Source organism: Cavia porcellus, unplaced genomic scaffold (genome assembly GCF_034190915.1).
Source record: "Cavia porcellus strain 051 isolate PalLab524CR breed Dunkin Hartley unplaced genomic scaffold, mCavPor4.1 scaffold_32, whole genome shotgun sequence".
NCBI classification, from domain to species: domain Eukaryota; kingdom Metazoa; phylum Chordata; class Mammalia; order Rodentia; family Caviidae; genus Cavia; species Cavia porcellus.
This window is the reverse complement of record NW_026947515.1, coordinates 20,361,414-20,378,631: the sequence shown is the minus strand read 5'-3', so window position 1 is coordinate 20,378,631 and position 17,218 is coordinate 20,361,414. Positions and strand designations below refer to the sequence as shown.

At 51.5% G+C, this 17,218-nt stretch overlaps 1 protein-coding gene across 9 annotated transcripts in view; it reads right to left on the bottom strand.

The window, feature by feature from the left end:
- Positions 1-3,405: 3,405 nt before the first annotated feature.
- The window catches only part of Tom1l2 (target of myb1 like 2 membrane trafficking protein), a 113,778-nt gene continuing 99,965 nt past the window's right edge, over positions 3,406-17,218 (bottom strand). For 5 of the 9 annotated variants that reach the window (XM_063242266.1, XM_063242267.1, XM_063242268.1 and 2 more), the window contains 4 exons: positions 10,141-10,200; positions 7,887-7,923; positions 6,741-6,885; positions 3,406-6,124 (listed from right to left, as the gene is read on the bottom strand). In XM_063242266.1, coding sequence (XP_063098336.1) covers positions 6,052-6,124; positions 6,741-6,885; positions 7,887-7,923; positions 10,141-10,200 — 315 coding nt within the window. In that variant the 3' untranslated portion in view covers positions 3,406-6,051. Of the gene's footprint in view, positions 6,886-7,886; positions 7,924-10,140; positions 10,201-10,232; positions 10,536-17,218 lie in introns of those variants that run through there. The other 4 variants (XM_003465959.4, XM_063242270.1, XM_005001961.3 and 1 more) reach the window with 4 other exon arrangements.

Here is a 17,218-nt window from a genome sequence, read left to right as displayed (position 1 = left end):
TGGGCGCCTGGCACCGAGTGGGGTGACGCGGCGTCAGCGTGTAGCTTTGGTGCCCGGCCTTGGGTCACATGCGCGGCCACCGTTCGACCCGACGTTGGGGAGGCACTGCTGCGGGGCCAGGTGGGTCTGTTCTCGGTCTGCACCTGGCTAGGACTGCAGCCAAGTGCTTGTCCTGAGCCGGTAGGGCTAGGGCCTCTCAGCTGTTGCTACTGTTCGCCCAGCCCGGAGCCGGCAACACCCTAACCGGCCTCTACTCAGTCTACTGAAGGGGAGGTCAGGTTTACATCTGCCCCTCGCCCCCTAAGGCCTCAGAGACTAGGAGGCTACTTTCCTTCTGAGTTATTTGGGGAAGGCACCCAGCGTCTGCAGAGGGTGGAAGGGCAGGCACGGCTTTGTCTTTTACTGCTGCAGGAGCCGAGCTTGGGACTTGCTGGTGTCACGGTGAAGTTGCCAGGCAGTGGAGACTAGGAGCCTGGTGCCACCGGAGACCCTGCCTTCTCCAGTGGAAACAGGACGCTGTTGACCTGGGTGATTGTGGTCCTAGATGACCCTGTAGTCTGCTTCCAGCTGGCTTCTTGTGTGTGCATGCTCTACTGTGTCTTTCTAGGCGTTTTTGAGTATCTATAGCCTATTGTCTCTAAGGAGGCTCACAGCATTGTGGCACCCTTCTGGCTCGGCCTGAGTTCATCATCTGAGTGATCCTCCACGAAAGGGCGGGCTGAACTCCAAAGCCTGCTGCCCAGTGCTGCTGGCTGAGACTCAGACTGAGAGAATAGGGGAAGGGACAGCTTTCCCCTGGGTAAGTGACTGTTTGGGTTAAGGCCGAGAGCAGATGGAAGGAAAGTCATAGAGCAGGCAGGTCCACTTGGCAGCGGTCACAGAAAGCACTCCAGACAGCATCTGACTCCCCCAGCCAAATCTAGTTATGAATAGGTCATGATTTTGAACTGTCAAAAGAAATTGTGAAAGTTGGATTGCTGTTTTGTTTGTTTTTAAATGGGACTGAGACTAACCTAGACTTAACAAGTGGTTGCACATTAATCAGGGCTCTGAGCACCTCCCTCAGTCCCCCAACTCCCTGAGTCACACTCAGCCCACTTTACTTTTTTTTATACCAGGGATCAAACTCAAAACCTTGTGCTTGCCTAGCAGGTGCTTACACCACTGAGCCAAATCCCTGGCCTCTGATTTCACTTATATAAACCAATAAATTCCTTTGATGCTACTTAACTTTACTACATTTCCTGAACTTCATATTCCACAGAACCCCTACTTTAGGAATAGTTATTGATGTGTTGGGGGAATGATTTTGCTAAGTGCCTGTCAGGGAAATGAGATCCCTCCTAGGGGGCTGGTCAGCTGAACCAGAGTTGCATCCCCTGCCCATACCTGCAGCTCTGGGGCACTGCAGCTGCTGCTCTGGGCCTTGGCTACTCCCTGCAGGCCATCTAAGAAGGCTCCAACACTTCGTAGCTGCAGAGTGTCCTTGATTCTAGGAACCCAACCAGGCTCTGAGCTTTCCAAGGGCAGGGCCTGAGCAGGCCTTCCCCTCCCTGTGGCACTGACCTGGCACAGAGCAGCCAGGAGGAACATCAGCTGAAAGCATACGTGGATTGCTATCCTGGGGAGTCCAGGGTGGACCCCAGGATGACCTGTTCTCCACAGGGCAGGGTCATGGCTCCAGTCTCTTTCAGCACCACTGTGCTAGGCACAGGGCTAGTGGCACAGACTGGACTCAGGTTCTGTGGTCTCTTTTCAGAAGGGCCTGAATTATGGCCTCTTATTTCAGAGGCCTGCTCCCCACAACCCCCATTATGGACACTCACTAGGTGACCCCAGCCAACCAGAGACAGGCAAGACCTCCACAAAACTTCCTGGAGCCCAGGTGGCAACTGACCCCAGGAAGCAGAATGCTGTTACTTGTAGGGGCCCTAGCATGGTCCCTTACGGGCCCACCCTGTCCTGAGACATCTTTACCTGCCAACCATGGAGGTGGTGACCTTTCTGCCTCTCCTTTAAGGCAGGTCTGGGAGGTGAGTCTGGATTTGAGTGCTAGTTCCACTAATCACTGTATACAGCCAACAGGTTCACTTTTCAGACTTCACCAGCAGTGAGAGACTGGGCAGAGGTCTCCGTGTCCATTCCAGTTCCACTGAATTTGATAGGTCCACCCTACTCCCAACATCTGTTTTGGTGTTTATCTAGGTGTTCTCCCAAAGCCTCATGTGCTCATAGGTGGGGCTTTTCAGAGGTGAAAACTGCCACTGTAAGAGTGTGTAGCCTAGAGAGGGTATAAGGGACAGAAAGAATCTGTCACTTGTCACTTCCTGCCTGACATGAACTGTTTCTCCTCTGTGATGCGCCTGCTGTTCACCCTGCCTTGGAGGAGCCAGCTGAACTGAAACTGCTAGACTATGAGCTAATTAAGCCTCTCCTCCTTTAGCTTCGGATGTCGGGTATTGTCTCAGCCATAAGAAAAGTAACTAAAACGAGATCCATCTCAGATCCCTAAGGATGAAGGCATTAAAGGTCTCCCAGCTCTGGCCACCTAAGGCACAAGCACCCCAGCCTTTTACCATCCATCCCTCAGGATTCCTTTGTATCCAGAGCAGCTGAAAGGCTGCCTCCCAGCATAGAGCCACGCGCAAGGCAGCTGTCTTAACAGTTCAGTACCAGCAGAGCCCTTCACCTTTTTGAACTGGGAGTTGAACCCAGAAGGCACTTGTGCTGCTGAGCTACATCCCTAGCCTGAGGAGCCCTTTTTTATATGGAGAGTAGGCTGTAGCCCGGGCAGAGACTGGGTTCCCTTTTATGAGATGAAAATGTTCAGGAATTCATAGTGGAGGTGGTTGCACAACCCTGAGGCTATATCCAAAACTACTCACCTGTACATTTCATTTTCTGTAGTGCTGGGGAATGAATCCAGGGCCTCACACATCCCAGGCAAGCAGTGAGCCACACCTCCAGGCAACTGTATACAAACTGGGTAAATATGTGATATGAATTGTATCTCAATAAATGTTACCAAGAAGGTGTGGGTGACATCTACCTGGCTTGCAGCAGTGGCTCTCAAATCCAGTATCTGGCACAGACTGGAAAATTCTGATACCAAGTGGTACAGCCTGGCTTAGGAGAGGCTGGAGGGATGCTCAGGCCTGCTTACTCTGGATGACCCAAGAGGACAGACAGCCCCCGGTCATAGCTTCTCAGGCAGGTGGGCAAACCAATGGGCTGCTTCCACTGATGCCCAGCTGGGCTGAGCCCAGGGGTCTTCTTTGCTTGGCAGTGCGGCAGCAGGGGGAGGGTAGAAAGTGGGTCCCCCAGATACTCCCTCCTGCAGGGTCTTCATGGCAGCCCTGCTTAAAGAAAGTCACAGCCAACTCAAAAGAGATCACACAAGAGTGGTTTGTTCAATTATTCATTTATTATGGAATACGTTACATGCAAGAACCCAAACTAGAGAGCCAGCATTTGGGAGAGCCAGTGGGGTGAGGAGACGCTCCAGGGTCACTCTGAGCCAAATAAACACTGACCCACCCTCCAGAACCAGCTCTGCCCACAAAAAACACATGACAGTGACAATAACACTGGACTTGTGGGACAAGGGAATAACGAACTCAACACATTCCTCTTCAGTAGCTCCCAATGATCCTGAGAACCCTCACAAATTAAGTGCAACCTTTAGAAAATAAAATATCCATAGCTTACTCTCCAGGAGTGCCTGGAGGTTGGCTTGGGACACTATGACAGCAGCAGTCATAATTCGTGGTTGACAGCTGCCCCCACGGCTAGTGGCTACAGGGGAAGCCTGGTCTGGGCCTCCATGGCCAGGAAGGGCTGGAGATGAGCACTGGGAAATGTAGATCCTGTGGGCCTGACACGAAGCATCTCTGGGGTGGAAACAGATTCCTCTGTGGGTGGGGGAGACACGCTGTACCGTGTGGTTGAACGTGACAGAAAAGCCAAGATGTCCCAACAGAAGATCACAGAGAGGGACACAGGCCAACCGGGTAGTGGCCAGGCTAGTAGTAGTCCATATGCTCTTCCCAAGTGAGGGCTGGCCTGGTCCACAGTGTAGCCTACACCGTCCAGGAGGCTAGGCTGGGAAGGGATAGGATGGGAAAGAGAGGAGGAGGAGCTGGAGCCTTGCTGCCATTGGCCCTTCCTAGACACCATTCCTCAGCGTGACAGCACAGGCCTGAGACCACTGGGTGGGGAGAAGGGCAGGGAGCCAAGGCACAGTCATTCACAATGAGAGGCTAACACAAACACAGGAGGACAGATGGACAGTCACCTTTCCCTCTAGCCCAAGCCAGCTGCACGCCCTTTTGGCTCCAAAACCCCTTGACCCATGCACACCTAGAAGGAGGCTGGTCACTCCCAGCCCAGCGTCAGGCCGTTGCTGGGTGTCACAGCGGAATGTACATGGTGTAGTTAGCTGTTGCTGGCTAGCCAAGAAAGTGGGCGAGAAGAATTGGTGAGCCTTCACTTCTCAGCACATACAAACAGAAAAAGTTAAACATTCCCAAGAAAATATTTTGATAAAATAAATATTTTAACTTATAATCTGGTATAATTAGTGCTTATGAAGAGTCCCAGCAATAATTTAGTGTTATTAAGTATATACTGTATCTGTGATTTCTAACACTTATGGAGGCTGGTGGTTTGTGACATCCAGCTTCCCCACCGGAGCTCTGCTCCTTCCCTAGGCAAGTGGCCTGAGGATTGTGGCCCAGATCGCAGGCAGGCAGGCAGGCAGGAACTGAAGCCCAGGATAACATCTCCACACTAGTTTCTGGCTCACGCCTCACACCTGTGTCACCTCGGCCCATAGGAGTCCTCCACTACCTGCTGCCCACAGTGCAGCCAAGTCATTCCAAGTTGGGCCTACCAAACGCTGGGGCTGGGGCACTCGCCGTGGGTTTTAAGAACAGCTTTGCTGGAGACTCTCGGGAGCGTACCTATCTCGGCCTTGCTCACTGCAGGTGCCCCTCTTGCTCTGTGCCATCCACAAGGCAGGGAGGTTGCCTTTTTCCTCAGTGGATGCTAGACCTGGCTGCCATCACCTATGGGCCCAACGCCGGCGGACAGCAGAGGGCTGGGATCCCGGGGCACACCTGGGCCATCCTCGTCACTTCTCTGCAGCTAGCTGCCTCAGGGTTCCTGCCCTCCCTACTTGGTAAGAAGGGCACAAGCTGCCCAAGGGATAGGGAGTGGAGAAGGCAGGGCAGGGCAGGAAGCAGGCAGCAAACTGAGTGGTGCTTCCCCGGTGTTCTGTGGAAAGAGTGTGTCAAACCTGCTGTCTTGCAGATGGCCCCAACCAGACCACAGTCCTTTCTGGAGAGTACTAGGTGGGGCGTGGAGTCCTGGGGTAGCTCACCACAGATCGCACTGTAGTCCTGGTCCTAAGTACTTCCCAGGTCGTCACTAGTCATTTCCCTGCAGCACTGGTGCTCTGATGATGACAGTCACAGTGCTAGGCTGTTCCACACCATGGGTGGGAAAACTGTGGTGACCTGGGCAACGTGTACTGGAAAGGTAGAGGCTCAACAGCGTGGTGCAGGAGCTCGTTCCTGACCTGAGTGATGGCAGCTTGGGGCAAGAAGGGTTAGCTAGACCAGGGCTGGGGTAGTGCAGTGAGTCCCTTGCCCAGGGCTAGGAGACACACCAATGAAGACACAGGACAAAAGCAGGTGTCACCAACCCACATCTGCTAGCCTTGGGCTTGGGCCTTCAGAGTCTGCAAACTGGTGGCTGGGGTCATGTGAGCTGTTAGGTCACGCTGCCCATGGAAGGTCTGAGGCTCTGGCCAGGGAGAGGTGCAGGGGCCTCGGTGTGTCACTCTGGCCACTTAGTCCTTTGGAGCCTCCTGGTGTGGTGCAGGGCTGTCTGTTGCTGGGCCTGGAAGTGGTGAGTGGAGGTCACTGAAGGCAGGGCCAGCTCACATCTCTTTCTCAAACCAGCAGAGCAGCCCTCTGCACAGCCCCCCGTCCCAGCAGGGTCATGGGTAGCTGGCCATAGTGCGCAGGCTGCAGCTGAGTTTATGGAGCTTCACTGCACTCTCCCCACGCCAGGAGCTGCGGGTCCTCTGTGGCCCCTCAGTTGGGCCTGGCTGCTGAGCCACCTAGGGTGGGAGGTCGCAGTGAGCAGCTGACTAATGGATAGAGGATCCAGAACACAAGAGAACCCTATATGGGCACCCCACAGAGCCCTCTAAAGTGCCAACACAACAGGTACCATGAGGTGACAAGGTCCGAGGAACAGACTGATCCCTGCTCCTCCAGAGGCAGAGACACAAAACCATTCCTGGCAGAGAGATACAGAGGGCAGCAGGCCTAAGGGGATCCACTGAGCCAGGCTGAGGTGGCACATATTGTGGGCACAGGTAGCAAGCCAAGGCCTGACCTTCTTTTCTGTGGGTGGAGTGATGGACAAGACAGTTCAGGTGGTCTGCTCAGGAGCAGTGTTGAGGGGCTGGGCGACTGCCCTTCCTGGAGGACCGAGTCAGGAGCCTGGGGGAAGGGAAGGACAGGGCCTCTGGCTGCAATGTGGCTGTCTCACCACCCGGAGAAGGAAGGTGGCAAAAGCTGGTCCTGACTAGGGGAACAGACACAGGTGTTTCCATGGAGATACAGGTGCACAGGCCAAGGGTGAGGGGCAGGGAGAGTGGCCAGTGCCCAGTGTCCATGGGGAGCAAGCAGTGACCTGCTATCTATGGAGAAGACCACAAAGCAGCTCACAGGGCAAAGAGGGCGTCCTCTGACCGCTCGGGCTTCTTCCGGCCAGGAGGGTTGGAAGCCGGGGCGGGAACCTCCACAGGGGGAGACGGGAGGTCAGGAACCATTTCAGCAGCCTTGGCTCTTTCTTCCAGGAACTTATCAAACTCTGCAACACAAACCAAGGCAGGGCCCAGGGTTGATGAGGATACAGTCCAGTTGTTCCACAGGGGTTATTTTAGTACAAGCCCATGGACCTCCCGGCTCTGGCCTGCATCCCACTGTGAGGCTGATGGGGTTTGGGAAGCTGGGGGTGGTAGGATGAGCATCCTGCTAAAGCATAGTGCTTCTAGGGACCTGTCTCAGGAAGGGCCGCCCACCTCAGTTTCCTCCCCTGCCATTCACAGGGCAAGTGGGAACCCCAGTTTCATGGAGGTGTACTGCAGAGGGGTACATGTGGTGGCTTCCCAGTGACAGGGAAGAAGGTCCAGAAGGGCACTGCGGGGAGATGCTCTGCAAACGAGCATAAAGCACACCTGCTCTGAGGCCCAAAGTTCTGTCCACTTCCAGATAAGCGTGAGGGCAGGCCAGAGAGAGCCTGGTACCCCTACAGAGATGTGGCAGGAGATATCCCACCACTCCCACAAGAAGACACTGCCAGGTCCCCGGACAGTTCTCTGCCTGGGCCTTCTGACTATAGGGTCTGGCAAGTTTTGAGGGGCAGAGAAAGTACCAGGAGAGATAGGGAGACAGAAGGGAGGGGCAGGGAGTACAGCAAAGTGGACAGGGCCCCGTTGGGGAACCCGGCCCACTGTTCCCACCTGGCCCATCAGCTGAGGCCCAGGCTGGCCGCACTTCCTCCAGCTCAGCCCCCCAAGGTCCCTGTAGATCCCTGTGGATTGAGTGCCATGTCCAAACTAAACTGAGCACCCAGAGGGTGGGTCCCTCTAAGTCACATGTTCCTCCTGACCTCCATTTCACTTTAAACAAAATGGGAGATGTGACACTGCCCACACTAGCACAAGGCTGGACTGAGCCCCCATGAAGCCACGGTTCACGTTCTGGCGCCTGACGGGCCTCCAATAGCAAAGGCCCCGGGGTAACAAGGGCCACACCCTGTGGGCCCCAGAGCCTGGGATGGGAACCACAAAGGGGGCTCCGAGTCTGTACCTTCACTTGTGACGCCCTCTTCCAGGTCATCGCCCTTCTGTGGGAGGAGCAGAAAGGGCAGTGTTAAGGATCATAGGGTCTCACTCATTCAGTCACCTCTGCCTCCCTGTGGTCATCCCAGGGTGGCACTGCCAATGACAGTCCAGATCAACTTCCTGCTTTTCCCTGTTTTCAAATTTTTTTTTTTTTTTGTCTTATCTCACTATGTAATTCAGGCTGGCCTTGATCTCAGCATGTAGTACAGGTTGGCCACACATTTAGGTGATCCTCCTGGCTCAGCCTCCCAAGGGCTGGAATTACAGGCATGTGCCACCATGCCCAGCTGTGTCCAAATTTCTGTAACAACAAGATAATGCTCTTTTTATAGGAGAATTTTTTTTTAGAAGCAAAACCAAAAAAAAAAAAAAAAAATAGATTCTAGGTTTTGATCCCCTAGAAAGGTCAAAAGAAAAATCCAAAAATGATGCAGACCAATTCCCTGCCCATCTACACTCAAGCCTCTGAGGAGAAGCTGGAGGGCTACAAGGAGGCTGAGCCTGAGGTATACCAGTGTCCCCGAGCCTGGTCCTCTGTGCCACATATGCTCACCACAGCATGGGGTAACGGGAAGACACTGTCCGTACCAACTTCTGGGAGCTCTATGGGCCAGCACGGCCCAGGTCTGGCACCTAGAAGGTGCCTGGGCAGGGAGGCTCCGCAAGTGCACCCGCCCTCTTCTTTGTCCAGACTCTGTCCTCCTTGCTGGCCCCAGGAGCCATGGAGGATCTAGGGAAACCAATCCCACTTGATTTTGCTTAAAGGGGCTGCTGGGAAAGAGCAGCACATACGAGGGTTGCATTAGGAAGGGGATGATAGGGAGTGAAAAGCCCCACGCTGGCTAAAGGCCTGGGGCCTGTCCTAGCCCTCCCTACCTGCAGTATCGCTTTGTTGGACAGGTTCCTTCCCCTTTCTGGGCTTTGGGCCTCACTCATAAGGAGAGGGCCTTGGCTTTCCTGGCTTTCTTTCTCTTTAAGACATCCTCTTGGGTAAGACAGCATGGGGCATTTTCTTTCCCTCTTGACACCTGGCTGAGTGCCTCCACTGAGTGGCTTAGGAAAGCCTGGGCTTCTGGGAAGGAGGCAGTGAGACACCCTGCCTGAAGGCTTGTCATCCTCATGTGGTTCAGCACCAGCCCTCCAACTGCCATCAAAACAGCTTAGAGGGTACTCTTCCCTGGGGACAGGATTACCCTGACACTAAACAGCCAGGAGGAAGAGATGAGGTATTTTCAGATCTTGGGGAGAGCCTAACAAGCCCATTTTCCAGGGAAGGTCATCTCCCCTCCAGAGTGTACTTCACCAGCCACTGGCCAAGCATCAGGCAGCTGAAAAAGCTCTGTGAGGAACAAAGGGAGGGACCCATTACCATTTTAGACTACAACATGTGTCTTACAGAGCGGGGACAAGAGTCTTCGGGCAGAGGTTCTTTTAAATTCAAAATACTAAAAGTTCCTGGGGAAGGAGATGATAATACATTTTTTTTTTTCTTTTTCCTTTTTATCGATACTGGGGATCGAACTCACGACTGCCTGCTTGCAAGGCAGGCACTTATGCCACTGAGCTAAATCCCCAGCCCCCGATGATAATAAATTTAAAACAAAACGAAATACCCAAATCATCTATGTATGTTTCATAATAAAAATAAAATAAAAAGACAGGAATGAGAGCTGGGGATGTAGGTCTGTGGTACAGTGCCTGCCTTGCACCTGCAAGTCTATGAGTGCCTTCCTATATTGAAAAAATAGTAACTTAAAAATTAAAAAAGCAAAACCCAAAAAATGTAAAAAAAAAACCCTCTTCAAAAAAACAAACAAGCAAGCAAACAAACAACAATAACACCACCCCGCTGTGTCCCCAAACCCCAAACACACACATGCCCTTGAAAGGAAGCTGGGAGGAGCTAAGTGTGTTGGGAGCAGCTGAAGCTGGGTTCCCACAGGCACTGAGACTCAGGCAGGGACTGCCCACACGGCATGCAGCGCTGCGCAGGTGCCGGGCCTGCGCTCCCTGGGCCAGGGTCTGCGGTGGCACTCCAGGCCTGGCTCAGTGCTGGGGAAGATGTGAGCTGTGAAGAGCCAACGGCCACAGCAGCCACATCTGCCCCCGCTCCTCCACCCACCACAGAGACTCGGCCCCTGCAATGTCCTGAGGCCTGTGCTTAGAAGAGCCTCTGCCTCACCACACCCCACACATAAAATATAAAAGTCAAGTCTCACCAGGTCCGTCCTGAGCCACACCTCAATGTCGTCCATGACAGAGGGCTGTGCAACGGGGATCTATGGAGGCAGCAAGCATCGGGGCCACACAGCCCCCACAGCCAGGCGAAGGAGACAGAACACCGGAACAAAGTAAATCATCAAAAGCAACCCCCAAACAAAACCAAAATGCACACAGAGCAAAAAAAAATACAATTGGCATGGCACACACAGGCACACAAGGAAAGTCACATTATGAAATAGCAGGTGAGGAAAGCAGTGAGTTGCAAATTATAAGAAGCAGGGCTGGCCAGCAGAGGCCAGCTGCAAGGGAGGTGGCAGTACGAGTTCTTGAGATGGATAACTTTTTGACTATGTGTCCTTGTCCTCATGTCACAGGGTCTCTTGGTTGAGGGCTGCAAAGAGATTACTTTTTAATTTCAGTAATGCACTGACCTGCATTATGATTTTGACTCACTGGCCATGACAGCTCTTTGCCCTCTGTCCAGCTCAATTTGGGAGGTAATGTAAGGAGCCAAGAGTAGCCCCTGATGCCAGGAGAGCCAAGAGGCAGCCTGCTGGACTAGGGTGAAGATACTTAGGAGGGCAGGCAGTGCCAACCCAGGAGCCATCTGGGGTGCCATCTGCTCAGCCGTGTGCACTGCACAGGCTCCCGGGCACATTTTGGAAGTGGGGAAGGCAGCTGAGGGTATGTGCTCCGTCAGCCTCGATGCAGCTGGTTGGCAGAAGGCAGGCAGACTGCACTACCAACCAAGACCCTGCAAAGCCAGGGTTCTGAGGACAAAGGGGACTGCAGGGCTTTCGTCTTCTTTGTGTCTCTTTAGAGGAAACAAATCACAGCAGTCCTGACACAACAGCTTCGTCTCATCGTTTCTCCCAGTTTTCAGAGGCTGGCTGTGCTTCAGCAGTGAAAGGGAAGAAATTCCCTGAGGTCTGGGGAGCAGCAGCCAGGGCTCCCTAACAAACTTCAGGGGTGTTCAAGCTCATATCTGGGCTGCTAGTGCCAAGTGTCTCAGGAGGGGAGATTCTGACAAACACATGTGCCTTAAAATTTTTAACTTGCTGTCAATTATGATATAAAAGGTGGAGGGTACCTTTAACTCCTAGCAGCCATGTTAAAGAAATGCTAGCTCCCAGCCTACACAAGTGAGGCAGTGGTGCTTAACTGGGGTGACCTGCCTTCTTATCTACCCTGGGTCAGGGAGGTACCTTCCAGGGGCTCACTTGCTAGCATATTATTTTTAGGGGAAAAAAATGCCAGGATAATATCTATAGTTAACTACACTTCCAAAGACACAATCTAGGGTAAAAATAAAATTGAAATAAGTAGTGTCTAAAAACTATGAGAACTTTTGCAAAGGAGAAGAGCCCGAAGTTTGTATCACCAGCCTGAAGTGCCAACTCCAATCATGGAGGCTGACATCTGCTATGGGTTTGGTGCACACAGGCAGAGCACGTGATGCTAAGCAGGAGTCTTCAGAATCTTTTTTGTGCCCTAACTTTAACTGAGTAATGGCAACCCGCCAAACAGCTTCAGGAAAGTCAAGCCAAGGACAAGTGGTATGGTCAGTGGTGTGGTGTGGTAGAGCCCATGCCTAACATGCTCAACGCCCTGGGTTCTATGCCCAGCACCATTAAAATAAAATCTAACAAAGAGAGAAAGAAAGAAAAAGAAAAAGAAAGGCCCAAGCTACCTACCAACTGCCCAGGTAAGGGAGTAGCCCTCTCTGTTCCCATTTTATCCCTTTGACTTACTAGGGACTTCAGGTGGTTGAATTTAAAACATTTCAGGAAGTTATTACCCTGACATAAATCTTAGGAACAACACATATGTGATGACTCACTTGGGGTAGGGGGATGAAGGACTGATGGCTGTACCAACTGTGCCCAAGTCAGGTGCCAACCTCCCCTGCAAAGAGCAGCGGGTGTGATCTGCCACCCAATGCTTGCAGACAACCCGCCATGCCATGTTCCTGGAACAGGACACACCAATATTCACAGCCTTGATGCCTGGCTCAGGAAGGATGTGTACTACACTGAGTCCCCAGCCCTGAGGCTCAGAAAGTCAGCTGCTTTTTCAAAGGGAAAAATCAACCCCCAACACCTGCCAGAGCTGTTTCATATATGTGTCCAGCTTCAGTCTCTGGAAGAAACTGAGGATCCGTATTTTGAGCTTTTCCTCTCTTCTTTTTTTCTTCTGCCCTCCTCTCCTCTCCTCCCCTCCCCTCTTCTCTTCTTCTTTGTAGTCCTGGGAATGGACTCCAGGGCTTTGCACATGCTAGGTGAGTGGTATGCCACTGGTCATTTCGTATGTTGCCAAAGCTTGAAAAAAAAAGCCAATAAGGGGCCATGGGCCTAAAACCATCAGCTTTTTTTTTTTTTATACTTTTCTAATTACTATTAAAAAGGAAATAGAGCACTGGGGTTACAGTTCAGCAGTAGAGTGCTTTCCTAGCATGTACTAGGTCTGGGTTCCTTCCTCGTACATAAAAATCCATCTACCCATCCCTCCCACTTACCCACCTATCTATCCCTGGGGCTGGGGATCAAGCTCCAGTTTCCTTCTCTGAGTATTAATCTTGAAAGCCAATCTATGATAAAAAAATTTTTATGTACTACAAACAAGTACTAGTAGAAACAAAAATAAAAATCTTGAGAGCCAGTATGCTCAGGAAAAAAAACACTGTCAGATACAGTACTGCACACCTGTAATCCCAGCTACTTGGGAGGCTAAGGCAAAAGGATTCCAAGTTCAAGGCCAGCATGGACCAGTTACTGAGATCCTATCTCAAAATAAAATAAAAACTTATAAGAGCTGGGGTAGATATTCAATGGTATAGCACATACTTAGCTTGTGCAAGGCTCTGGGTTCGATGCCCAGTAATGCAAAAAAATCAATCAATCAATCAGTCAATCAATCAGGGTGTGGGAGCACATGCCTGTAATACCAGCAATCTGGGAGATTGAAACAAAAGAATCCCAAGTTCAAGTCCAGCGTGGGCAACTCAGTGACCTAGTAAGACCCTCAAAATAAAAAATAAAAAATGGGTTGGGAGCTAGCTTAGTGCAAAGACTCTGAGTTCAATCCCTAGTACTTCAGAAAGAAAGGAAGGTGGAGGGAAGCAGGGATGGAGGAAAGAAACACTGATACTGGAAACTTTTTTACATCCTCCAAAAAAAAAATCTCCACAAGCAGGACGATGGGAATGCTGTTGTTTCCTTTTTCCAGAGGTATCTGAGTGAGTTGTGTTCATGGAATGGTGTCCTTCTTTATTTTTGGGTATAGGCTATTTTGTCCCAATTACAGGAAAGTAATTAAGACAGATTTTGGTACCACAGCAGTGGGCTTTTTTTTTTTTTTTTTTTTTTAAATCGGTACTGGGGATCGAACTCACGACCACGCGCCTGCAAAGTCGGCTTATTCTTAGATGCTCTCTGACCATGGGTTCAGAAGCCTTTGGAAACAGTTCACAGGAGTTTGGGAAAATTTGAGGATGCTGGCCAGAGAAGCTATAGAATGCTGTAAGCTGAGTTTCATGGAACATTCTGGTCAGAGCTCAGAAGACCAGAATGCTGACAGTAATTCAGCCAGTAAAGACCAGGCTCAAACCAGACATGGTGGTGCATGCCTGCAATCCCAGTGTTTGGAAGACAGAGGCAGGAGTGTCGCTGCAAATTTGTGACCAGCCTGGGCTACGTGAGTTTAAGGCCAGCTTGAACTGCATAGTGAGATCCTGTCTCAACAAACAAACAAACAAACAAACAAACCAGGCTCAACAGGTTTCAGCTGGGAAGAAGGGCTTCACCATCAGCAGTTGGACTCCAAATTGTGTGTGTTACATTGGCAGAAAAATTGCTCGTGCCTTAAGTCCTTTTGGGACACTGAGACTAAAGCCAGTGGCAGAATCAGGCTGGATAAACTGGCTGTCTGGGCCACAGCCCTCACCGGTGCGTGGCTCCAGTGCGGGGCAAGATGCTTCTCTCTGGGTGTTGCTTCACTGGGGAGCTCGCAACCTTCCTTTGTCTGCAGAAGCCTCAAAGATGTGGGTGGGGAGGGAAAAGTAGGGTACAAGGGCTTGGAGCCAAGGCTTGGTCTCAGTTTCTTCATCTGCGAAACACAGTGATTGTGAGGTCATCGTTCCTTTCTTTGGGGGGTGTTGGGATCAAATCCAGGGCCTTTTGCATATAAGGCAAGAACCCCATCACGGAGCCACATCCCTTATCTTTCAAGGTGGGGCTTCTATTTTCTGATGCAGACCCCCAAAGAGGTCAGATTTATTGGTGTGACAGGCACTGAGCCACAGGGTGAGAACCACTGCACAGCCAGAGGGTTGTTTACTAACTCTGTTTATCTAAGGTAAGGCAGGGATTAACTTTCTTGTGGTCACATGCAAAACTTTAGCTTTAGCTTTCCTGTCCTGGTAAATAGGCAGTTGGAGCATTTCAACAGGGTTAAATTCTCTTGAATGATGTAAGTACTATCCATTCTGACTTAAACATGTACTGTCATGAAAATCCTTCCTGCAGAGGCTGAGATGGAGGGAAAGGAAGCTCCTCTTCAGGCTAATTTGAGGGACAGGAGGGGCCCTGGCTAGGGAGCACTGCACTGTCTTCAAGGACTTGGTGTCTTTGGCCTGTTGCTTTGGACACCTCACCAGGGCTCTGGAAGGCTTCAGCATCTTCATCTGTAAAATGAGGGGCAGCCCCAAAAGACCCTTAAGAAGCCAATTGGCTCTGCTGTGCCATGGTTATAGCATTTTCTGGGCAATGATCTGAGCTGTAGGCTAGTCCAATGGGTCTGAAGAGTGTGACTTGGACAAAGGAGACAGAGAGGAGGGAGAGATAAGAAGAGAAAAAAGAAAGGAAGTTGACTGGAACATTCTTCCATAGAAACCAGGGCCTTTATAAACCTAAGTCCTGTGAATATAGACAGGCTGAGCTAGTGGGGCCAAAACAACAGTTACACCAGCTCTCCCTATCTTCAGAGTCCAAGAGAGGGGAACTCAGATGTCAGGGCAGTAGATTGGCCTCCAAGAGGAGCCCAGGTTGTCCTGACTCAGCTTCAGAAATCAGAAAAGGATCAGACACAGCCAGGCTCTCCTGTGGCTAGGCTCTCTGCAGCCTTGGACCTGCCAGGCTTGAGTCTCTCAGGGTTACTGATCATTTGTCCTGAGTGAGAGGGACCTGGGGGGCTCCACTGCCAAACAGGCTTTGGCAGCAATAGACCTCACTAATCCACTTCTGGTATTGCTTTGACATATATCTGTTCACACCAGGGCATCCCCTGGCTATACCCTGAGAATGAGAGACAGCTTAGCTAATTACCATCCAAGAGAAGCAAAAAGACCTATAGGCTAGGGAGACAGGGGAGGTAGGGCCACTGGTTCAGCACTGGCCCATGCCAGATCTCATTTCCCTTCAACTGGCACGCAGCTTGGCCTGGCCAGCCAGCTTTTGTGTTGGGAACCTCACACCTGAAGTCCTAGGAGAGGAGGGGCTGGTCAGGTACTTCTTTGCAGCTTCCCACAGTCCCGAGCCCACAAGGTCACCTGTCCAATTTTCTCAACAAGTTTGCAGCACAGGTGTGCCATTTTCAACAACTGTGAAACTCCCTACATTACTTCAATCAAACCTAATGCAGAAATAGCCTAAAACTTCTGGTCTCACTCAATAGTACAAAAAGTTTCCATGTAAGAATCTGCACTCAGGAGGTTTGGGAAGACTCAAGGTTTCTATAGTATGGGAAACAAAGCAAAGCAATTAATATACATTGTTTTTGGGGGGGGGCGGGGGGAACACTGCAAGTTGGCAGGTGAGACGTCAGGTTAGCTGTTAGGTCTGTTTCCAGAAAGTTGGAGACTGCAGCTCTATGTGGGACAGAGCAGTGACGGGTGGGGTGGAGGTGGAATCTGTGTGGGCAGGGCCAGGTGCCACGCCAGCTGCCAAGGCCACACTAGATAGCTTGGGAAGGCAGTATCCTTTTTTGCAGGATTAGTAGGCACAAGGGCACATGGGCTAGATTTTCCCAGTCTGAACAATGGAGCAGACATGACCTTTAGGAACTGTCCTAAGGCCACTCACACATGCGGGCCAGAGTCTAGCCTGTCCTTCAGAAGCAAACGGGGGTCTGGTCTGACCAGCCCACGTCTCTAAATGGCCGTGGGGTTAATGCAGGAACAACTGCCTTCTCATTTAGGGCAGGAATATGCTGCTGTGATGGCAGGTGGCAAAAGAAAAGTGCCACAAAGGCACCGCTGTGCACAGGTCACTAGCCTAAGCATGTACCTTGGTTCTGCGGTCCTGGCTGGCACAAGTCCCACTCAGGCAGGCAGCCCTGGCCTGCCTGGAGTCTGAGACCTGCTGCTCCTTCCTGGACATTCAGCTGTCTGGGCTCTTCTCTTGGCCACAGGCTGGCCTCGAACCTAAGGGTGGTCCTGCACCTTCTTACCCCACCCGCGGGGATGCAGAGGCCTACACTACTACCTGTCGCCAGCTTCCATCCTCTGCAGTGCCTCCACCCTTCCTTACCACCTGTACTCACAGCTCTGGGCTCCCAGTTGGAGGTGAAATGATCACCCTGAGGCAAGCAGTCTAAATGGTAGTCATGCCCTTTCAGTGCACTGCATTCAGGGCCACCTGAACAGACCGGGCAGGAGAGATCCTCCCAGGTCTCTGTGCCAGAAGACATGAGAAGCAACTCTATTTATCATACTAAACTCCCCCAGAGTTGTCTTCTTTCCACTCTACTGTGTGTACATCTGTAAGAGGCCTCTAGTTCCTTGGACTGACTCAATAGACACAGGTAACTATCACAGAGGTCTACCAAGCCTAGAACTGCTGGATTCCCTGGTACTGGGCTGGGGAGCATCTGTAACTCATCAGATGCTTTGTGTCTGCTCCAGCAGAACTGCCACCTCCCAAACAAAGGCCATAGGTACTTGTGCTCATCCTGGAAAAATGAATACTGCCAAGAGCTCCTAAGACAGTTCAAGGAGAGAAGCCCCACCCCTACCCCCACCACTGCTAATGTTACAGACCCTGAAGGCCCAGGGCACAGGCCTCAGTAGAACACAAGAGG